We start from the raw sequence: 25298 nt of genomic DNA, 5'->3' as shown, positions 1-25298 counted from the left end.
CTAAATAACTTTTCATAATAACATTTTTCGATATTGTGAAAAATGTTTAATTATTTATATGGGAAATAAGCCACAATTAAAATGAAAAAAATAATTTTATTAACGTTTCGACGCCCAAATCGGGTGCCGTTGTCAAAATACAAAATACTACTAATGGAAACAAAAATGTTGTTGCTTAGTAAAAAAATTCTTCTAATAATTTATTTAATTTGACTCATTTATATCGGCAATTCAGATACATATGATACATTTTAAAGTAGAAGACTTTAAAATGATATTGCCAATATTTATGAGTTGCGTTCCTGGGACGACTTTACTGAAAGATAGTTCATTCGATTACATGAAATCAACCCCAACTCAAGAATATCCGTCACAAAAAAAAATAAATCATAGCATGTGATCTGTCTTTAAAAAGACAACCACATGCAACGGTGACATTAAAATTCTAGTGTTAGAGATCTCATAGTAAATTACTATGAGATCTCTAACACTAGAATTTTAATGTCACCGTTGCATGTGGTTGTCTTTTTAAAGACAGATCACATGCTATGATTTATTTTTTTTGTGACGGATATTCTTGAGTTGGGGTTGATTTCATGTAATCGAATGAACTATCTTTCAGTAAAGTCGTCCCAGGAACGCAACTCATAAATATTGGCAATATCATTTTAAAGTCTTCTACTTTAAAATGTATCATATGTATCTGAATTGCCGATATAAATGAGTCAAATTAAATAAATTATTAGAAGAATTTTTTTACTAAGCAACAACATTTTTGTTTCCATTAGTAGTATTTTGTATTTTGACAACGGCACCCGATTTGGGCGTCGAAACGTTAATAAAATTATTTTTTTCATTTTAATTGTGGCTTATTTCCCATATAAATAATTAATCATAAAAATGCCACAAGGAAATAGCTTCAGAACAACATTGTGAAAAATGTATTTTACTCTTGAGTGAAATTCAAACTTTTTGACATACCTCGTATAATATTCAAAAAATTTGATATTTGATGGTTAAATCTTAGGTTTTGGACCATGCAGAGCTTTTTATAAAGAATAACTTTTTTTCATAAAATTAATAATAAAAAAGTTTTCCATATGAATACAACTTACAGGGACATACTGTATATCGTACTAGTGACGTCATCCATCTGGGTGTGATGACGTAATCGACTATTTTTTTAAATGAGAATAGGGGTCGTGTGCTAGTTCATTTGAAAGGTTATTTAATTCTCTATACAGTACTATAAACATTAAAATCATTATTTATACAGGGTGTCCAAAAAAAATTTTTAATTATTAATTAAACAATTAATTTAATTAAAAATTTTTTTTTGACACCCTGTATAATATATCGTGTTAATATTTATATTACTGAATAGGGAATTGAATAACCAATAACCTTTCAAATCAGATAGCACTCGACCCCTATTCCCATTTAAAAAAATAGTCGATTACGTCATCACGCCCAAATGGATGACGTCACTAGTACGATATATATGTCAAAAAATTATAATTTAAAAATGGAATAACTTTTGTATTTTACATTTTTTTCTAATTCTGTAAATAAAGCAGTTTACAAGGGGGTCAAAATATAGTGAATAACCCTGTACATTAACTGGGGCCGACCGACCGGCTCTGTCCCGTCATACAGCTGACCAACTATAATAACTTTTATTTATATTTAGAATGTGTGTACTGATTTTCAGCCTTAGTAAATGGATTTAATTACCTTCGTAGGAAAGCAACTTTGATACCCTCTCAGTAACCCCTGTTCTACGTTTCGCTTGACCGACCGCAGTATGTTTCTCTACACACTCACAGTAATCAACTGTGAAAAATCTAGCTTTAGTAAATTCAAAGATATTTTTCAGCGCTGCCTCTTGGACTAATAATATCTGCGTACAATAATTGAATGAATCCGCTGAATAACGTTGTAAGCGCCACATTGTTTGTTTTTGAGAAGTCGAAGAAAAAGTTTTAAAATTGTGATAATGGTGAATTTGTACATTTTAAGGGAGAGTAATACAGTTTGTAATTTGTATTTACAAACTTTATTACTAACTGTTAAAATGCTTAAGTTTGCCATTGTTATATTTTAAAACTTCTTTTTCAATTTCTTAAAAACGAGTGATGTGGCACTTACAACGTTATTCGGCGGACCCATTCAATTATTGAAAATAATGAGCAGACAGAAGAGATTAAAGCAAGAATAAAACAGGCAAGAAAAGCTTTCAACAAACTAAAAACAGTATTCTGTAGCAGGTACATTACAATTTCTTAAAAGATGAAAGATTTTAAAGAAAGACTTCTGAGATGTTACATGTTCCCTATACTATTTTATGGCTTGGAGGATTGCACATTAAGGGGTTACATAGGTATGGCGGGTAAAAAAAGTGACTTTTTAAAAAAATTATATCTCGAAAACTAAAAATTATTTTTATTTATAATTGGAACATGTAAAAGTATAGTACTTAAGGTACTCTCAAAAAAATTTTCTGCCAAAAATATTTATTTTTGTAGAGTTGACTGCAATTTTTCGACAACAGCCATTTTTTTGCGGTGGGCAGCATAACTAAGTCCAGTCTCATCTGAAATCAAAAAGTTTCTTGTAGTTTATACCTCTGGCTAGTGAATGAACGAAGGAATTTTTGTTAGGTGAAGTTGTTTTTGTTTTATAAAAAAAAACTTCTTTAAAAATGGTCATTTTTGAAAAAATGAGAAAAATTGCGGTCGAAAATGTGTTTAAACTTTTGTAAAATCTTCAAATTTCACTTTTTTTTTAATTCCTTAGTTCATTCACTAGCCAGAGGTATAAGCTACAAGAAACTTTTTGATTTCAGATGAGACTGGACTTAGTTATGCTGCCCACCGCAAAAAAAGGGCTGTTGTCGAAAAATTGCAGTCAACTCTACAAAAAAAAATATTTTTGGCTAAAAATATTTTTGAGAGTACCTTAAGTACTATACTTTTACATGTTCCGATCATAAATAAAAATAATTTTTAGTTTTAGAGATATAATTTTTTTAAAAAGTCACTACCCCCAATACCTATGTAACCCCTTAAAGAAAGATGTTTCTGACAGATTAGAAGCCTTCGAATTATAGGCCTACGGAAGGATATTAAAAATAAGTTGAGTGGGTACAGTCACGAATGTCGAGGTGTTGAGAAGAATGGGAAAATAAAGAGAGGTTTTAAATACAATTAAAATTAGAAAACTGCAATATCTGGGACATGCCATGAGGGGCGAGCATTATAACTTGTAGTTAATAATACAAGAAAGAATACAGGGTAGAAGTATCTCCTGGCTAAACAATTTTAAAGCTTGGTTTAAATGCACTTATGCAGATCTGTTTAGAGCAGCGATATTGAAAGTGCAAATTGTCATGATGGTTGCCAACCTTCCTAGAGGACATGAAGAATGTCTCATTCTTACTTTCTGTTAGTTGAGATGTTTTTTTACTTCCAGAATTCATTTAAAAACTAAATAAAATATTGTCATTTGCTTTTTTGTGCTATAGTTGCTGGGAGTCGATATGTAACGAATTGTGAATTACAAAAACACCGTTGGGTAACTTATTTCTAATATTATGTTTAGAATTAATTGTTCTCAAAATGGGAACGTTAGCAGCTGCAAAATACTTATTCAGGTTCCTTAGAGAATGCACTTGCACAATTGTAATGACTTTGATTAGTCTTCATCAGATTGCTAGAAGAAAACTATGTCTATAATAATTATGAGTTTCAGTTACGTTTCAGTGGAGAAATATAATCTCTTTGGACCTAAAGAGTTTTTATTTTAAGTTGGTGGCAGTAAAAAAAACATAATACATAGTACACCACCACCGTCTTTATTTATCATAGATTTTTGATAAATCCACTCAACAACATGGAAGCTTCAACGTCCACGGAACTAGTTGATATTGTAATTCTTCCAACTGATTCATTTATTTATTAACGACATCCATTTACAGTTTTAACAAAGCTACAGCTTAACAATAAATGTTTAAAATATCAAACAGCTCTGAGTAATAAACTATAACAAAAACCAAATGTATGACAACATCTAAATACCCCCTACGATTTAAAATCGAAATTGATGGGAAAATAATAAAGCAGGAAGCAAGGTTTAGATATCTGGGAATAGATATAAACAGTTACGGAGATGTTGAAGAGGAAGTATGACAACAAAGCTTAAAAGCAAGTAAAGCGACGGGATCTGTTAATGACACAATCTGGAAGAACAAACACCTAAGACAAGACACAAAAGCAACAATCTATAAAGCAGCAATTAGACCTATATTGACATACACAGCGGAGACAAGACCTGACACATCTAAAACGAGACGACTACTAGAAACAACAGAGATGAAAATGCTTCGACGAATATCAGGGAAAAGTCTATTGGATAGGGAGAGAAGCAAAAACATAAGATCATGCAATGTAGAAGACATTAATGGATGGGTGACAAAACGGAAACAGGAGAGGAAATAACATATTAGTAGAATGGCAGAGGATAGGATAATATGAATAGCAAGAGATAAGTCACCAAATGGACGAAGAAGTATTGGCAGACCAAGAAAAAGATGGTGCGATAATTTAAACAATTTATTAGGCTAATATTGAAAAAGAAACAGGCTTTACAGCCTACATACAAGCAGGAAGAAATTTTTAATACAGCTTTCACAGCTACAGCAATCGAGGTACTGAAAGCAACGGATACTATTGACAATCAGGTGTTAGATATTCATAAAGTACGCAGTGAAGTAGAAATTCACGCTCATAAGTCATCCTACGAGGATAACGAAGAAAATATAGGTTCAATGTAAATTTTTTTTTTATGTAATTATGTTTATTTACAATCTACATCATTAAAAGAGTATTAAGTAAATTTTTTCCATGTTTTTGGTCATGAAGAAGAGACTTCCAATGATGTCTCATCTTATTCTATTTATGTTTAAAGTTTTAAAATAGGTCCTAAGGCCAGGTTCTATCTAGTCTCCTTGTGACAGGGCCATTATGAAATAATTCCCTTACTAATTCGTTGTCATGGTGAATGGTACGCTCGTTTTGTGATTCCAAGGCTCGATGGATTTCTTCTCTAATGAAAGGTATATTTAAGTCTTCGTGAAGTGTTTGATTAGTTACATACCAGGGTGCATCCACTATTGATCTTAGAACTTTCGACTGAAATCTTTGAATGATATTCAGTGATGTTGACTTTGCACAGCCCCAGAGGTGTAGTCCGTAGTACCAAATAGGTTTGATTATTGCTTTATACAGAAGAATTTTGTTTTGGATGTTGAGTTTTGATCTGCGTCCAAGGAGCCAATACATTTGCCGAAATTTCAAGTCTAGTTGTCTTCTTTTAGTCTGTATATGTTTTTTCCAAGTAAGACGTTGGTCAAGATGGAGGCCAAGGTATTTAGCTTCTGTTACTGTTGGTATTCGTACATTTTCCATTCTTACAGGTGGGCATGTGTTGTGGCGGTTTGTAAACGTTATTTGAGATGATTTTGTTTTATTTACTTTAGTTCGCCATTTTGTGCACCATTCACTGAGTATGTCCAGATGGTGTTGCAGGTCTTGTGAGGCTTGTATGTGATCTTTCTTCATTTACTGCTAGTATTGCTACGTCATCAGCAAAGGAAGCGATCATAGTATTAGGAGACTCTGGTATATCGGCTGTGTAGAGTGAGAAAAGCAGAGGTCCGAGAACACTACCTTGCGGAACTCCGGAGTTAATAGGACAGAGGCTGGATTGTTGGTCTTTGAATTTTACTGAGAAATATCTATTTGATAAGTAGGATTTGATTAGGAGGAAATAGTTACTAGAAAGTGCTAATTTTACTTTGTAAAGCAGTCCTCTGTGCCAAACTTTGTCAAACGCTTGTGAGATATCTAGGAATACAGCGTTGCAGTATTTCTTTTCTTCGAGAGTTTTTGATATTTCATTTACTATTCGATGGACTTGTTGTGTAGTAGAGTAATTTTCCCGAAAACCAAACTGATGTTCTGGTAGTAATGTTAGGAATTCATGATCTGCGTATATTCTTTGTAGCAGCAATCTTTCAAAAACTTTGCTAACGATTGGGAGTAGGCTGATGGGTCGATAAGATGTTACTTCATTGGGAGCTTTGCCTGGCTTAAGGATCATTATAATTTCTGCAAATTTCCATATTTTTGGAAAGTATGATAAACTTAGCATGCGATTAAATATTACTGTTAGCATAATAATGGCCTTACGAGGAAGTTGTTTTAGTACTTGTGCCGAGATTAAGTCATAACCTGGAGCTTTTCGTGAGTTGAGTTTGATTATTTCTTTCTTGACTTCTATAGGAGTAAAACTTTTGATTGGAAGGGACATTTGACATGCTGCGCTAATTAGTTCTTCCACTTCTTCATCAAGGTCTGGTGGCTCGGTTTGAAATACACTCGTAAGATGTTTAGCAAAGACGTCCGCTTTTTCTTTGTTGGAACGAGCCCATTCGCCATTTGGTTTATGGAGGGGAGGAATAGTTGTGTATGGTTTTTTGAGTTTCTTAGTCGCCTTCCATAGCGTCTGATCATTTGCTGTAAGGTTTGTAATGTAATGTTCGAAGGTTTCGTTGTTTGCAGCTTTGGTGGCTACTCCAAGTTGTCTACGTAGTCTATTGTATATATGTTGATCTATGTTGTTTCTAGATCTTTGCCAGTTTTTTCTCGCATGACGTTTTTCAGCAATAAGTTGCCGAATGTGTAGGGGAACATTTGTTGTATGTGTCAGTCTGCGTTCAGTTCGTGGTGTAGATTGCACTGCCGCTTCTTGCACAAGGGTGGTGAAATATTGAGCTGCTATATCTATCTCGTGTGGAGATTTGATTCGCAAATTAAGATTAATGTTTTCTTCTAGGTAGTATTGAAAAAAAAAGGTTCAATGTAAATGAGAAAAAAAGGTGTAATACATTGTTACTCTACATATGACAAACTATCAGCTAGCTGAAACTCACGTTACTATGGTTAAAAATATTTAAAAATAAAACAATGTGAATATAAAACGACTTTATTGATCAGTTGAAATGTAGCGCTTAAACAGACAAGACATATATCACAAATAGCTTTTGCAGCTCTAAATACTTCTTTTCACTATAACTAGCTATTAGGTAAAGGAGACGATGTGGCCACATCCATGTTGTCATCCAAAAAATCACTAAAAGCAAGTGAATCTTGCCCTTTTGAGTCGAAGGTAAATTCGGTACCCAACCTTTCAAACATTGAGTATGTTGCTGTCAAAAGATTTTCTACTTCGAGCAATTCAATCCTCTGTTGTTCCCTACATTTAATTAGTTGCTGTTCCACACTTTTTATGTCGAATTCCTGGTTGTGATTATACTCTTTCATTGTTTGTAACATTGGTGTTAGGTCAGTGGCTGTTCTCTTTATCTCAGCTATCATTCTAGCTGCTTCTTTTCCAGACAACATCTTGGCGTAGGTATCTTCCATTTCTACTGCTTCGTCTTCAATTGGTGCTTGAGAATCAATTTTGTTATCACTTTTATCTTGTTGATGTTTTGCAGCCATATTTTTAGTTGAAATATCTTCATTTTTGGCACTATTCTGATCTACTGTCGCTTCAGATCTTATAGTTACATCTATATCTTCTACTTCTACTCCATTATCGTATTTTGGAGCTAAGCTTTCAGTTAATGTTAGAACATCTTGTGCTGAGGATTGTACCTGGTCATTAAGTCGAGTTAATTCAGCATGTAATCGTAAAATTACCTGTTTACTAGGTTCTTCTTTATCTGCTGAACGTTTTTTACTATCTTCTCTAACCATTATTGTATATTATAAATAAATAAACACAATTATTAATAATTATTGTTATTGGTAGATTGTTGGTGCTATTTGAAATTTAATCAAACAACAATTTATTTTACAGTTCTGTCAACATCATTTTGACATTGACACAAATATTTGACCAATCGACTAATACTTTGCACTTGTTCCGGTGTTTTGATTGGTAGAACAGGTGTATTTGAACAAAATTACCTTGTATTGCAGAAGTAGGCTTTATCATGGGCCTAATGGATGCCATACACGCTACGATATTATAACGTTACTATTAATTTATCGGTACCGTTAAAACTGTTCAGTTCTCTTCTTATCAATAATCAACCATTTTCATAGGTAATTTTCACTTGAAAATCAATGTTCATAAAACAAAATCTATAAGAATATATGCAAGAAACAACGTACTATTTACTATTAACAACATGCAGATTTAAAATGTGGAAAGTTTTACATATTATCTTGGAAGTGGCATAACAGAAAGCGGATGGGGTACAGAAGACAACATTGGTATGAAGATACGAAAAGCTCAACAAGCATTCAGCATGCTCAACATACAGAAAATCTGTTAAACCATTCCCATTCTCTCAGGTCTAAGCCATATGGACGTTATCTTCTTCGACTTGGCCCACTTCTTTCGTCTACCGTGCCTTGTATTATTAAATGGAATATATTATCTCTCTGGGTGTCGCATAACATGGTCAAAATATTCAAGTTTGCGATTTTTAACTGTTCTGACGACTTCCGTAACTTTCCCATCCGATGCAATAAACAACTTCGTTACGAACTCTATCCACCCAACTCACAACTTATTCGTAGGATTCTCCGATACACCTAAATGTCAAAGGTTTCCAGTTTCTTGAGAAGTGGATCCGTTATAATCCAACATTCAACACCATACAAAAGAGTAGAGAATACATAACATCTCACTAATCTAATTTTCTGACTCAATAAGTTAATATTGTTTCGACATAACAGTTCCTTTATCTTAAAGAATGCATATCTGGCCTTCTCTGTACGTATTCTAATCTCTTTGCTCATGTCCCAGTTCTCATTTAAATTACAACCAAGGTATGGATAGTTCTACTATACTACTATATTGATAGTTCTCTCCAGTTGTTCACCATAAGCTGTTGCTGTTACCACTTCCGGTTATATTAGCGTTTTACTGATAAGCATCACTTTTGTCTTTGCGGTGTTTAGCTTGAGTCCATATATTCATCACACGTTGTGGTAATCCTATTAACCAGATGTTGGAGTTCTTCGTAATTGCTTGTAATTAACACCGTGTCATCCTCGTATCTCAAATTATTAGCATTGTCGCCATTCATTTTTCATACCACATTGGACATTATCCATATTGCTTTATTGAAAACGAACTCAGAATAGATTTTAAATATTAGTGCGGAGAAAATGCAGCCCTGGCTTACTCCTCTTCGTATTTGAAGCTCTTAATCTCTTAATTCAGAAGTGTCCCAGTCAATCCTGATGTTTGGACGTTGATGCCAGTAAAGATTTTTAATAATGCATAGGTCTTATTTATCATCAATACCCACCTGCTGAAGAATGGCAATCATATCATAATTTTTTTCCTCGGTCAAAGGTCTTCTCAAAGTCAATAAAACACATATAAACTGGATGTCCGACAATCTCTGCATCTTTGTACCATAACCTGAATACAAAGTAATTTAGTCCGTATCATCGCCCCCGTTAGGTAAACTATTCCGATTCGTTTTTTTTTTCACAAACTTACTCAATAAAAGAGGTCCTTATAACAAATCCACAGGGTTCCAGGAGGTACCGCGGTCGAAAAATTGTGTAAACAAATTCAAAAAATCAATTTTGTCACTTCGGACAATCTTTTTTAAATTCTTTGAGTCATTATGAAGATATTAAAAAAATAGAGGAAGATATAGATGACACCCAGTTTGGTTTCAGAGGAGGACTAGGAACGAGAGAGGCTCTGTTCGCTTTTAACGTTCTCGCGCAAAGACGACTAGATATGAACCAAGATCTCAATGTCTGCTTTATAGATTATCAAAAGGCTTTTCATAGAGTACGACATCAGAAACTCATACAACTTTTAAAAGAGAAGAATGTGGACAGTCGAGATATACGGGTTATTGTTAATCTGTACTGGAATCAAAAAGCAAACGGTTAAAATCGAAAATGTCGAAGCAGAGGCCATAAAAATCAAGTAAGGTGTTAGACAGGGTTGCGTGTTGTCTCCATTGTTATTCAATCTGTACAGCGAAGCTATTTTTAAGGAAGCAATATTAGAGGAAGAACAGGGTATATCAATAAACGAAAAAATCTCGAACAACATAAGATTCGCAGACGACACCGCTATTTTTGCAGGCAGTCTAGATGCACTGCTGCAACTATTAGTAAATAGATTACATCAAGTCAGTATGGACTATGGACTACAAATGAACGTTAAGAAAACCAAGTTCATGATTATTTCTGAGCAACAGTAGGAAGGTTGGATATTGACGGAAAACAAGTAGAAAGAGTGAATAACTACAAATATCTGGAAACCTGGGAAATGAAAACAATGACCAGGGTAGAGAAATCAGAACACGCATTGAAATTGCAAAACAAGCATTTATAAAAATGAAAAAGATGTTTGTTAATCGAGACCTTCCTCTGGAGCTGAGGATAAAAGCCTTAATATGCTACGTGTTCTCGACTTTGTTGTATGGAGTGGAAAGCTGGACACTAAAAGTAGAAAATATAAAGAAGTCGGAAGCCTTTGAGATGTGGTGCTATAGAAGGATTTTGAAAATACCATGGATCCAACGGGTTACAAATGCAGAAGTGTTAAGAGGGCTGCAAAAGAATTGCGAGGTGATAAAGAATATCAAAACAAGAAAGCTAGAATATTTAGACCACATTACCAGAGGTGCGAAATATGAGACATTAAGGCTCATAATGCAAGGTAAAATAAAGGGTAAAAGATCTATAGGTAGAAGCTAGAATTTCCTGGCTAAGAAACTTAAGAGAGTGGTATAGTTGCAGCTCAGTAGATCTTTTCAGAGCAGCCGCCAATAGGGTACGGATAGCTGTGATGATAGCCAACCTCCGATAGGAGAAGGAACTACAAGAAGAAGAAGTCATTATGAGCCAAAAAGGTCATCTTTTGTGATTCTTCTCTGAAATTTACTGTTGTCAAAATAATGACAAAAATTTCTTCAGCATCTTGTAGGGGGACTTTGTTAGTTATTGAGAAAAGAATCAAAATAAAAGAGAGATTGAAAGGCATATTTAGTTTATAATACATAGAATTGAGCGTCAATTATTTTTTAAAGAAAAATAGTAAAACAAAACAGAACCTCCTTGTTTTCGCGGTTGGGTAATATTGTGCAAAAAAACAAATCGGAATAATTGAGGGGTGTAAAGACCGCGTCCCACCATCAAATAATTTGATCAAACTTGACAGTTAGTGACACAAAGTGACAGTTAGTGACGTCACATCCTGAGTGTTCATTGTGGATAAATAATGAAAAATTTTAATTTTAAATAAAGTACAAACAAGTTAGACAACTCAATACCTACAAAAAATTTGATCAAACTAGACTGATAGTGAGAGCACAGATTTTTAGAATTTCAAAAAAACTGCAATTGTGACGTCACTTTGACGTACTTCCGCAGTTTGCTCAAACTGTTTGATCAAATTATTTGATGGTGAGACGCGGCCTTAAAATCAAAGGCGGCAATCTCCACTTTTTCATGTTTTGAGTTAGAGACGCCATTTGTTGCGTTTTTTATTATCTGTCAGATAAAACTATTTGTAAAAACCAAAAGCGGTCTTAACTGTATACAAATCGCAGTAAAAAATTCATGTTAGGATCAAAAGCGGCAATAATATCTATAGCTGAGTGCGTACCAAACACGGCAATCTCCGCTGCGGGCCAATAAGAACCACGTTGCGCTCGCACGTGATCAACTGTGAATGTCGTGAACTCTGTCGAAACCTGTGAATTAATACCCGAACTTCCGAATATTTTGGTTTACGTGATATGCATTTAAATTGCTTTTACATTATTGTTGAATATAAAAATATATTTTTCTTCACTAAGTAACCGGCACAATGATCTTTAATTAGTTTCAAAACTGGTAATATCCTTATAGATCATTATTTCATATCAGTCAATCTACTAGCGTTGCAAACAAAAGCGGCAATCTCCAAACAAAAATATTTAAAAAAAGGAAAGTAAATAATTTCTTAAGCTCTTCCTTCTGGACATCCGATCACAAACCAAATTTTATATGATTCTTCTCAGTTTTATTGCGTTAATTTAATTTTGCTAGTTTCTACAGTTTTTCGCGGTTTCCCAAAATTATGGAAATGAGAGATTGCCGACTTTGATTTTACACCCCTCAATTTACCTAATAATTTACAGCCTGGAGTAATTTGTATGTAACGTGTTTGAAATTTGAATTTGAAATAAATTTGAACGGTAGAGTTAAATCGTAACCAAGCGTAACCCATCTATAACAAATACCGTGTCGTAGTCGTAACGATTTATCGTAGTGTGTACGGCGTCTTATAAAGACAAATGACAAATGACAATTGTTAATTCCAAAAATATCCAATGACAGCGAAGCTGCAAACTAAGCTAGTTATCTACTGTGTTCCAGCCCTAAGAATACAAAAGAGATCGATAATTTTATACGTACCTACCCTTTTTCTTATTAAAAATCGTGAATATTGAAACAGAGTTCGTTTAATTTAAATAATTTGTGCGCTCAGGAATTCGTCGACTTACTTAATATGATACACAAAACTTTTATTTTTGTTATAACCTATATGGAATCACCAGAGAAAAATATTTTAGTGACAGTGTAAAAGATAACGATATGCTATATTCAATCTACATGAAAAAAACTCCACTTTTTCCAAAACTACAACGAAAATCATCTGGTAAGTGTTGGTTTTTTACAGAGTATTGCTTATTATCTAAAGGAGCTATAGAATATAAGGAATTTTTGGTCTGTGATAGTGAATTTTAATTCAAAATCTATTAGGTGTAGTTCGTCTTTTAATTGTTGTTAGTACTTTTATGAACAATGTATTTAATATTCTCTTTCCGTGTTCGAAGTAGTGATAATATAAGTCCACAGGTCATGGACTCAATTAAAAATTATTAGTGAATTGTTCTTTGCATACTAATGAAATAACAAATACTCATGTAGACAAACAAGCTAGTTTTTATGCTTAGGTATTATCTAAACATAATATTACGAGTTGTAGATGCTATCACACTCTACAGTAGTTGCGTAGCCTCTCCATGATCATGATACTAGTCTTTTCTTTCCCCTCAAGGATGATTTTTATTATCTTGAGTGCTATCCTATCAGGTCTAGGCACTTTTCCTGCTTTAAGCATTTTGCCAGCTTCCGTCACCTCTTCCCTTGTGAATTCAGTGACTGGGGTCTCTACCTGAAGCCGCATAAAGTTTATTCCTTCCCTCTGTGGAAAGAGAGCCTTGACCATTTCTTCCCTCCGACTCTCCTCAACCTTAAAGAAGGCCCCTGTCCCTTTAAAAGCCATGACAAGAATTTGGTAGGCATCTCCCCTGATATCATTTTCAAGATTTTCCCAAAGTTCTCTCCAACATCTACTTTTTTGCCATTTATTTCTTGCACCAGCCCATTCTTCATGGCTTTTAATCTGTCTACCTCCTCTTCCACTGCTTGATGCCTCCCTCTGTCTCTCGTAAGTGTTGTTTTTTACAAAATATTTCTTATTATCTAAATTAACTATAGAATATAAGGAATTTGGTCTACAATAGTGAATTTTAATTCAAAATCTATTAGATATAGTTTGCCTTAAAGCAGTTAAAGTTTTTATTACTCTACTTTTATCATGAAAATATTGTTTGTGTTATTTGGTTTTATTTATATTGCTATACGCATTCCTTTACATATACAGTTGAGTCCGCGAGTCTTTACCCGTGCGTCATGAATACCTGGCGAGATAAAACACATACTTTTTATCTAGCATCATTCTCTTCCATGCATGAAACTTATGACAAACCAGCTGCCGTTTGTTATTAAGTAACAACACATGTTATTTTTATGAACCATCTAGACTCAGTGCATTGAAAAGAGATAGGTACAAAAAAAGACGATTCGGTATGTTTTCATATTTTAAGCACAATTTGTTTGACGTTTCTGATTTGTTTAATTTTGTGGCTGTCAGTCAGTTGAACTTTTTGCGGTTTTTGTCGAATTTTTGCGTTTTGAAGTTTCTTTATATTACACAAACAGTTGTTTTCACAACTAACTTTATATTGGGCTTTGAAATTTTAAGGTAAATAATTATATTTTGGCAATTAATATTTAAAACATACAAAGCTAACGTCATTCACACAGTAAAGAAATGACTGTGTTTAGATTTCCGTCAAAGTGAATAAAATAACAAAAATAAAATATGTTATTGGATTTTTTATAAATTGTTTATTTATTTATTAATCAATAATAATAAAAGAATTTATTAAGCTACTTCAAATGTAGCTGTAATTCTGCGCAAAAATTTTGAAGCAAAACTTACATTTGACATTCTATATATTTGATAACGTCAAATTTTATAATAAAACCCGTAATCGGAACAGTAGCCACTTTCTGTCAGTTGTTGTTGCGTGAAATAGATTTCTGACTTATTTCGTATGCTTTAAGTGATGACGCATGGGTAAAGACTCGCGGACTCAACTGTAATGTTGATCATTTGTTTTTATTTTTAGTATTTTTTCTAAAAATAAATAAAAACTGTACATACCGCCTTCTTCCATTAATTTTAGTTTGTATAACTATCCTTTATCTGAATGGATGAAGGGGATATGTGGCATGAAATAATGCTCTATAATCAGTTTTACAGAAATTTATGTAATTGAACACAAAATAATCTTCTTCTTCATGTGCCATGCTCGATTATTGAGCATTGTCTATCAAATTGGCTGTAGTAATTTTGTTAATGGCAGCTTGGTAAAGGAATGCAGAGGATCTGTTAAACCATTCTCACAGGCATATAAGCCATGCCAGTCTTCTTCGACCTGGCCTTTCTTCTTCGACCTGCATTTCTTCTTCCGTCTACTTTGCCGTTTATTAAATGGAGTATATTATACAGAGTGAGTTTTATGTATGGAAAGCCTCAATTATCTCGGAAAGGGCTTGCACGATTTTTTATAGATTTTGGTGACAAAAGTTTTTCTAATGCGACCGATACAATAGTGACAATTACATTGTTGTCAGAACTTCCGTTTTTCTGTAAATCTAATGAAGTTTCTTATTTCAAATGGAACACCCTGTATATTTTTGCATTTTGAAGTCCTTAAGAAATGCTGATTATTTTTCATGTTATATTCCCTATCTAAATACCATAATTTCGTAGTTATTTAACTACATTTATAAAAAAAATGTTTAAATAAATTTAAAAAATCAATTTTTCCAACCGGGGTATATTAGGTTCTTTTGATCATTGGAAACAATAAAGGTCTTTTGTAATTTTTCTCTAAAGTTAATAGTTTTCGAGTTAAAAAACTATTTAAACCTCAAAACAACGAAAAATGTTTCTTACCTCCTTCTTCCATTCAAGAATTGTATTTTACATGTTACATACCTCCTTCATCCACTAGAATATCTCTTATTGAGCTTTTTTAGAGGAAGAGGTAGGTGGTATATGATAGAGGAACTCAAAATTTTAGAAAATATTACATACCTCCTTCTTCCACTTAGGTCTTCAATTATTATAAGTACTTTTATGAACAGTGTATTTAATATTCTCTTTCCGTGTTCAAAGTTGTGGTAATAGAAGTCCACAGGTCGCTATTATGTCCCATATCAGAGTAATTTTAATTTTTTTCTATTCCGTCATTCAGCACCTCCTTCACATTCATTAGTTCTCTAATTCGTTCATTTGCCACTTTGTCAATTAGCGTTAGTCTACAGCTTCTTTTTCAAAACATCATTTCCATTGGATTTCTTCTATTTTTTATTCTTTTATTTGTTACCCATGTCTTTGAGCAGCTTACCACTATTGTCTTAAATATTTGTTGTTTAGTTTTGTTTGTACTATCATCACTACATCTCCATATAATTGAGTGTAATTCTCAGGTTATTGTCTTTCCTTTTTTTTATTTTATTTAGTTTTGTTTGTACTATCATCACTGCATCTCCATATAATTGAGTGTAATTCTCAGGTTATTGTCTTTCCTTTTTTTTTTATTTTATTTATTAAGTACAGTACAACCTGCCATATCCGGACCTGCCATATCCGGACCTCCTCATATCCGGACGGTTCTGCGCCGTCTGGATCTACCGAAATCTACCGAGAAAAGCAGTCCTGCTGTTAAACAACGCACTAAAAGAATAACTAAAAGATGGCGAAATAATGTATTATAGAATCTATAAAACGTGTCTATCGACAAAAGGTATCGACGGCGTTGATTACTGGAATGTATGAAGGAGAAAACGTTTCAGAGACTGTAAAAGAAGTAGTGGTCTTGATATCCGGATTTTTTCATATCTGGATCGGTCTGTCGCCACATTGATCCGGATATGGCAGGTTTGACTGTATATCTAATTTATCTGATCCTGTATTTGTTAAAGTTAGCCCCATGTATTTATATTCATTTGTTTGTTTTATGTGGTTGTTATTTATCTCCAGGTCTTCTGCCTTGTTTTTAATGACCATGTACATATTGAGTTTTATCATAATTAATTTCCAAATCCCAGCTCCCAAATTCTTCTAGCTTTTTCATCATGTAGACTTGTAGACTATGTCATCTTTGTGTTTTGCTAAAATTATTTGATCATCAGCAAACAGAAGGCTGTGGATAGATTTTTTATCAATTTTTTACTCTTATCTGTCCACATTTTGTGTTCCAGTTTTTTAGTGTTCCATCTATATAGAGTTTAAATAAGGGTGGGGACAGGTAGCATCCTTGGCGAAGTCCTCTATCAACTTTAAACAGTTCTGAGTAGTTTTGTCCAACTTTAATTCTACATTCATTGTCTTCATAAAGCGATTTGATTGTATTTATGTAGTTGTTACGTACTCCATGATTTTCCATTGCTTTCTTCAGTTTGTTGACTTGGACACTATCATAGGCCTTTCAGGTCCACAAATACATTGTTCAATTCAGCATTTTCTATATTATTGTTTTTCCTATGAACTGTTTTATAGAAAATATATTATCAGTCATGAGTGTCATGGACATAAACCACTGTTCTTCTAAAGTTTGCAGCTGGTTCTCCATCCTTTCGTTAATAAGTTTTCAATACACCTACCCACAGAAAGTGTAACAAATATTGCCCTAAAATTATTGTGGTCTTTTTTGTGTCCTTTTTTACGTATGGAGCTTACGTAGCCCATTTTCCATTCCTTTTGGCATTATTCTATCAAATAAGCATTTGTTAAATATTTCTTTTAATTTTTGTTACATTCCTTACTTCGTTTTCAGGTATATCTGCTGCTTGCGTTTGTCTATCTTGTATTTCGTAAGTTGGGAGAGTATTAGATATCTCTTTTCTTGTAATAATTCTGAGTAATATTTAACCCATTCATTCATTTGTATTGGTTGTATCTTTATCCTTTCATGGGTATTCTGTTTAAAGTTCTTTAATATCTTCCATGCCTCCCTTTCTTTTGGGCTTCCTATTAAGCTATCTTTAAGATCTTAAGCTATGTCTTTATTTCTTTTTTTTTTGTTTCATAAGTTTGCCTTCTCTATTCTCTTCTGTCTTCTTTATCTCCTGTGGTCAGCCACTATTGGTAAGCTTTCTTCTTTTTTTTTATATGGTTTTTTGTTTTTAAAGTTTATTTAGTCACTTTCCCTTGCTTGCATTGGCTTCTTCTACTGCTAGGTGTATTTGGATTTTTATGTTTTCAAATCGTTCTTCATTTGTTAATGCTTGTATACATTTCATTTTTGAAGGTAGTCTCAATTTATAAGTTATAATTTAAATTACAAGTTCTGTTCATTTATATTGGCAGTTGCTTAGGATGCGTCTATGTTTGTGTTTATATTACTTTGGTTACCTTGACCTTCATTATTGTTCTCCCTTCCACAGCCATTACATAATTCCCCATTCCTTATTTAAAACACCTTTTCCAGGGATGAAACATGTACACATCAGCTATGTAGCTTTGCCTGGATATTTTTTTATTTGCTCTAATGTTTTGTTCCATCTTAGGTTTAATATGTATTTTAAGAGTTCTAAAAATGTGAATTTCTTAACCAGAATGATTTTTTTCTAATGAAACTTTTCTAGAGATTTTTTAATTTATTCCATGATTTTCTTACTTAGGTGTCGTTAGTATCTAGGTATCTACTTTTCTGATCTTAGGCTTAACCCTTTCAGTGTGACGTTAAATAGTAGAGAGTTGAGCTGAGCGGCTCTGCTTAATTTAAAAGTTAATGGGGTGGGAGCGCACCAGTGTGCCTTTCGTATTTTATGAACAATTAACAAATTTCCTCAGTGAAAGGGTTAACATGTACAGCTGGTTCCAAAAAAAAACTGATACGACTCTTAAAGCGATTTTGTAGAAAATTGAGCAGTGTATTTCGAATGATAAATACTTCTTCTTCTTACTCTTATTCTTGGCTTGCATACTTGTGCGGATAAATACTTATTATTTACATGCTGTCACTGTCACTGCCAAATCTTAAAATTTGTCAGATAACTTGTGGTGTTCAACCTCAAAAATGGCTGTTTGTTTGTTTATTTTGTTTTATTATGTCATAATAAATGTCAGACCAATCATACACTGCTCAAAATGGTCAAATCTTACTAAAAGTCGTATCAGTTTTTTTAGGAACCAGCTGTACTTTAGAACTAAATATAAAATCAATGATTTGGTGTCTTATCTCTAGCTTTCTGTTTTTAGACTTTCCTCATTGTTCTGTTTTCATTAGTCATTACTTAATTCATCTTTCTGAACTAAAACCCATCTTCCAGGGATGAAATATGTTCACATTAGCTATGTAGCTTGTCCTGGAACTTTTCTGAAGTTGTTCTATGATTTTTTTGCATCTTACGTTTAAGAGGATCGGTACATATTTTCGGCTGCAATGCTATTCAAATGGGGATTCATTTTTTTCGAATCCTGAGAAAACTAATAAGTATTTTTGAAAAATTTAAACGCAGAATGAAAGATTACGTTATTAGCGAGGGCCGAAAGTCCCTGAGAACTTCTATAATGTTTATTTTAATAAGTTACAGGGGTGAAAAAACTAAGAGAAAATTTAGTGTGATTTTTAATTTCAAATATCTCATTCAAAATAAACTTTTTATTTATTCTAAGGGACTTTCGGCCCTCGGTAATAATTTAGTCTTTCATTCTGCGTTTAAATTTTTCAAAAATATTTATTGGTTTTTTCAGGATTTGAAAAAAATGAACACAATGCCGTGGTAATATTTTCCAAATCTGTCTTTGTCTTACAACGCACTCAACCGAATATAATATTGTCAGCATATATTGTCAGTCAGACACTGACAATCAGTGACAATTTTAAATATTTGACATTGCATCGGGAATATTTTGAGAAATTGATTAAATATTATTGATATATAGTGTATTTGATAAATAATTGATTTAAGACGTGAACTTAATAAAAAGTTATTTATTGTGTATTATTTGTAGAAGATCCAAGCAGAGAATACATCAGATATATCCTGTGATCCAAGTATTTTGTTGTTAGAGATGTTCAAAATTGTAAGCGTTCCAGAATAACAACATATTATTAAAAAATCACTTTAACACTTTTCCTCTTTTCTCGATTGATTATTAGTTTTTGTTGTACAAATAAATTATTACAATCACTGAAAACCTAGTTAGTGAAAAAATTATCACATTTATTAATTGAATTAATAATTTGCAATTATAAAAATAACAGTTATCCAAGAACATTCAAAAGCCATCTCTTTAAATTAATTATGACATTTTCAAGTAGAATGACATTCTAGTAATGTTTACATATCCACACCAGTGTGAATTTTACTACACGTAATTTGCCGTGTAAAGACAGAAAAAGTAGGGATGATACACGTAAAATATTTGCGAATTATGTACCCATAGCCTTAATACATACTTTAGACTTTAGGAGTTCTAAAAATATATATTCTTACCAAAAAAAACTTTCTCCAGGGATGAAACATGCCTTTATGTCTATTTTAAAATCTTGGTCTAGGATTCTATTATATTGTAGGTCAAATATTTATTTAATACTTATAAGAATTTAGAAAAAAAAATCAGTTTTATTGAATTTTTTTTTAATATATGTCGCATACATTATTTTTTTTACATTATTTGTTCTGCTGATAACAACAAATATTATTTTAGGCAGGTACATTCCACATATGCACCATTCTTATAGATCCACTAGACATTGACCTTTAAAATATTACCTGATGTAACAGACCTTATAAATTATTTATAATTAATACTACTTAATGAGAGAAAGTTTAATATTTCTTTTATTTCAAATGAAATAAAGAACCAAATAATTTAGAACAAGTGTTGGTGCAGTATGTTTAGTATATTTGGGTTCACAGATGGTATGTAATTTGGCATTTTTTGCCTGTCAATAGCAGATAATTGATGAGTTGGTAATGGAAAAATGTTAATTTGGTTAGATTTTGTTGGTTGGTTGTGGGCAATTGTCTATATTTATTTGGTATGTTCAGTATTCATGCTGCCTATGTGGCTACAGATTTTATTGATGTATTTATAATATCACTTTGCTTTAGTGCTTTGGTTGCTAGAATTTTGTCTTTAACAATCACAGATTTGTCAATAATGTCTTTTAGGAAAAGGAAGGCAGATATCGAGCACTGAATTTTATTTAATCTTGTCCAAATATACTTTCGCTCCTAGAGCATCTTCAGGGGCATTTCGTCAAAGGCATCTTCAGGGATATTTCAGCAAACAAAGGACAAACAGGACAAAACAAACAAAGGACAAAATTTTTTGATGTTGGCTTTTGGCAGTTTTGTTAATTGTTTCAAGTGATTTTTTTATCTAAGAAGCAGGAGATGTCATGCATTGGATGACAGATGTCAAAATTGAGGGTCATTAACGCCATACTTATATTATGTCATAATTAAATAAAACAAATAATTTTAGTTCTAGTAATTATTATATTTGTTTCTTATTGTTAATAATTTTTTGTATTTTCATAATATTTCAAGCAGCGGATACCTTGTCTTTTGTGGGTGTAGATGTCGACAATATCTTGGAATTAACCTCTAGAACTTAGTCAGTAGTCCCTGTGAAATATTCTACGTTGAGTGGAATATATAAGGGGACAAAATAGCCATTTTAGTGGCTAAAATCTTCTGCGGATTGAGCCTGGTCTTTGCAGGTGGTGTGAACAGTAAGCGATTCTTATTTGTATCCTGTATGTTTTGTTTTATATTCTTTTCTATCGTTTTCCTATGTTTGAGTATGTTAAAATCTCCATTTTTTTTTGTTAGGCTGTTAGGTATTATCAATATTTTTCTATGTTCACATTTTTTTATTAGTTTTTATTTTGTTGGGCATGATATTTTTGCATGGATTGTTAAGAATGTCTTAGCATAAGTTCTGTAGCATGTCATTAGTAAGTAACTGTACACAATCACATACAACAAATAGAAACAATATGCATTTTGAGTAAAACAGTGGAAAATGTGGAGAACTTATGATTGGTTCAGTATTTCTTGTTTTTGAAGATATTCTTCTTTAGCGGCGATTCGATTGAGGGTAAAATTGTACATAAATCTGCGCGCCTGCGCACACAGACAGCATGTAGTTCATTGCTAATCTTTCAAGATAGGTATGTATGTATCTGTAACCGTGCAAATAAGTCATTAAAAGAATATATTAGTGTTTTTAGTAAATGTATTATTTATTATAATTCTTGTGTTTTTGGATTTGTGTTTATCTGTAATAAAATAATAAAATATTATGTAGGCATAACATTTTTACACTATTTGTCGCCGTGTTGTGTTACCATTTGATCCGAAACTTACACGTCAATTACAAGGACCTCGCTGGAGTAGTTGGTAGGGCGTTAGCTCCGAGATTGGAAGGACGCGGGTTCGAATCCTGGGCGATTCATATTTTTTTTTATTTTTGGTTGTTTTAATAAAAATTTTTTGAAAGTGGTAGATAAGAAAGTTAGTTTAATTTTTAAATAAAATACAAATAACCTGTTAAGTATATTTACTTCGTTTAAATTACCTATATAATAAAAGAATATCTTCTTATGTGTGTACAAAGTACACACACATTCTTTTTTTTAGTTTCACTGGTGATTAACATTGTTTATTATTCAACTATTCCAAAACTCATGTTCATAATAAAATAAACAAACTATCAATTTATTTGGTAGTAAACATTTCAACATAGTTATTATATTGGCTCCATAGTTTACTCAGTAATTAAACATGTAACAACTTTTAACTATTTTATACAAGGTGTTTATAAATCCACCCAATTTTTGTACAAACTCAGATTGGCTACAAAACTAAAAAATATTAGAAAAGAACGAAGACAGTGGAGGAACTATAGTGTCAATTAAAAGACTGTATACATAATCCAGCACAAGAGACTATAGGATATGAGGAAAATGTATGAAACTAAGATCCCGAGTAGTGGTCACAAGAAATAAGAGAGTTAATAGATACCAAAAATAAAGCCTATTGGATCTGGCTAAGAAATACAAAATCCAGAAGACTGGAGAACATACACTTATTGGAATAGAGAAGTTAAGAAAACTGTGACCAAACTAAAACAAAACGTGGAACAAAAAATGTGAAGAAGTAAACAGATATAGGAGTGGAACTCGAGCATCTGAAGCATAGAAGCTTATAGGAAACCTGAGAGAAGATCGCAAAAGAACAGGATGATTAAACCTCATAAGTATGTCAGAATGGAAAGAATATTACAAATCCCTATCGAGGGAAGCAAGGCCACATTGCGAAATAAATTACAGAGACTTCAGGACAAATCAAATAGACGAAGGTGAAGTACAACCAATCTGTGTGGATGAGATAAGACGAATCTTAACGAAAATGAAAAACGGGAAAGCCACAGGACCTGGAAACATCCCCATTGAATTAATAAAACTCAGACCGTCAATACTAATATAATTGAAAAAGACTGTACATACATCAAACTGGCAAACATGTGTATGTTCTCAAAAAAATCGATAGTGTGTAAAACTATTTATTAAATTCAGCATTAACAAAACTGAATATCCTACAATAAAGAACGAAGAAAAGGACCCCCAACTATCTTAAACTCGATTAAAGATATAAAAAAATGCGAAGAATTTAAATATCTTGGGACAGTGATAGTGAAGGAAGGAACATCGAAACGGGACATTCAGCAAAAAATACAACATGGTCGAAATGTGATACAAACACTAAACTCCTTACTTTGGTCTCCTTAAATTAGTTTACGAACAAAAATACCAATCTACAAGTCGATTATAGAACCAATTTGATGTACGGATCTGAACGTTGGGAAATGACGATGAAGGAGAAGAAAAAACTGGAGGTGATAGAAATAGATTAGGATCGTGTCGGATATTCAGACTTGATCACATTGCAATTGAAGAAAAAGGAAGAAGAACAGGAAGGATTTACAATGTGGTAGATACATACAATAGAATCCAAACAGCTTTTATGGTATGGGCATGCAATGCGAATGAAAGACGAACGGTGGTAAAACAGATCTTGTTTTATAGTTTCGTGGAATAGAAGAAGGAGAGAAAGACCAGCATTAGAATGGAGAGAAGGAATCAGAGGAATAATGAGAGATAGAGCCATAAATGCACTGACGCTATATTTGTAATGAGGCAAGTTCAAGAGAAATCGTTGGAATACAACAAACCGGCATATTTATGTTTCGTGGACCTTAAGAAAGCATTTGATAGGGTCACATTAAAGGACATTATCCATTTGTTATACTCGAGAGAGGTACCTCTGGGAATAATTAAAACGATAGAAAACATCTACCAGAACAACACAATAAAAGTAAAAGTCGAAGATGAACTAACTGACCCAATTGAAGCTGGCAGTGGAATAAGACAGGGGGATTCCTTGAGTCCTTTATTGTTCAACGTGATCATGGACGAAATAATAAAAAAAGTAAGAACTAAAAAAGGATACCAAATGGGAGAAAAACAACTTAAAATAATCTGCTATGCGGACGATGCAATACTAATATCTCAAAGTGAAGATGATTTACAACGTATGCTGCACCAATTCAACATAATCGCCAGAGAATTTAACATGTTAATTTCCTCAAAAAAGACAAAATGCATGGTTATAACAGCAGATCCAATAAGATGTAAATTGGAGCTGGAAGGTCAGATAATAGAACAAGTGATGGCATTTAAATACCTAGGCATCACACTATCTAACTACGGAAGGCTCGAAACAGAAGTGGAAGATCAAGTGAATAGAGCAAACAGAGCCGCAGGTTGCCTGAATGACACAATATGGAGAAATAAAAATATCGGAAAAGAAGTGAAAGGGAGAATTTACAAAACAGTCATCCGACCAATAATGACATACGCGGCAGAAACACGACCCGACACAGAGAGGACAAAGAGATGGCTCGAAACAGCGAAGATGAAATCCCTTCGAAAAATCGATGGTAAGACTCTACGGGACAGAGCTAGAAGTACAGATATACGACGGAGATGCAAGGTGGATAACATTAATAACTGGGTAAGAAACAGAAGAATAGAATGGAATGACCACATAAGCCGAATGACAACAAATAGGGCAGTCAGGACAGCGAGAGACGGTTCCTTAATATAGAAAGACGATCAGTGGGACGACCACGAAAACGATGGAACGACAACTTACTAGAGGCACATTGAAAAAACAGACAGAGTCATGTCTATACAAAAAGAAGAAGAAGAAGAGATAAATAAGGAAGAATGGATTGAATTAAGATTGAAATGCGGGATGCGACAGAGGCTGACAGAGGCTAGGTCTAGGCCAAACTAGTTTGTCCTGTAATCGGGTTTGGCCGGTAACAAATATACATAATTGATTGAATTTTTTAAATCGGTGGTCCTGAAAGGGTTATAATAATATAATCAATTTACGAGAAAATTACTCTTTACACCAATTTATTTTTCCTGCAACAATACATCAGTTATTGCATCTTCTTGTTAATTTTTTGCCCTATTTGCTAGTTCTGTGTTTATTTTGCCGCTGAATACCTTTGAAAATTTAGAAACATAAATACTAATGGCTTAAACGAACAAACCTACTGCACATTTACAGTTAGGTAGTAAAACAAAAATTTAAATGCTTAACAGTTATTTTCTTAATGTGTTTTAACGTCTACTAGAAAAACACATATTCATTAGGTCGGATTCACCTCGGAATCCTCGTAAAATAAAACAAACACTTGAAATAACTCCCATCCATCGATATAAACTTAATAAACTTGTTTCG

At 33.0% G+C, this 25298-nt stretch overlaps 1 protein-coding gene across 2 annotated transcripts in view; it reads left to right on the top strand.

Annotated features, from left to right (window-relative positions):
• The first annotated feature begins 12443 nt into the window (after positions 1-12443).
• Positions 12444-25298, top strand: part of LOC114327644 (tyrosine-protein kinase Btk29A) — a 61585-nt gene continuing 48730 nt past the window's right edge. Inside the window, exons 1-2 of one of the 2 annotated variants that reach the window (XM_050662378.1) lie at positions 12444-12756; positions 21030-21211. Coding sequence is in view for 1 of the 2 variants with exons in the window: in XM_050662377.1 (XP_050518334.1) it covers positions 12693-12756 (64 nt within the window). In the remaining variant the exon portion in view is untranslated. The remainder of the gene's footprint in view (positions 12757-21029; positions 21212-25298) is intronic. The other variant, XM_050662377.1, reaches the window with a different exon arrangement.

The sequence above is a fragment of the Diabrotica virgifera genome, chromosome 9 (genome assembly GCF_917563875.1).
Source record: "Diabrotica virgifera virgifera chromosome 9, PGI_DIABVI_V3a".
In the NCBI taxonomy this organism is placed as follows: domain Eukaryota; kingdom Metazoa; phylum Arthropoda; class Insecta; order Coleoptera; family Chrysomelidae; genus Diabrotica; species Diabrotica virgifera.
The sequence above is the reverse complement of the archived record's forward strand: the minus strand, read 5'-3'. Positions and strand labels throughout refer to the sequence as shown.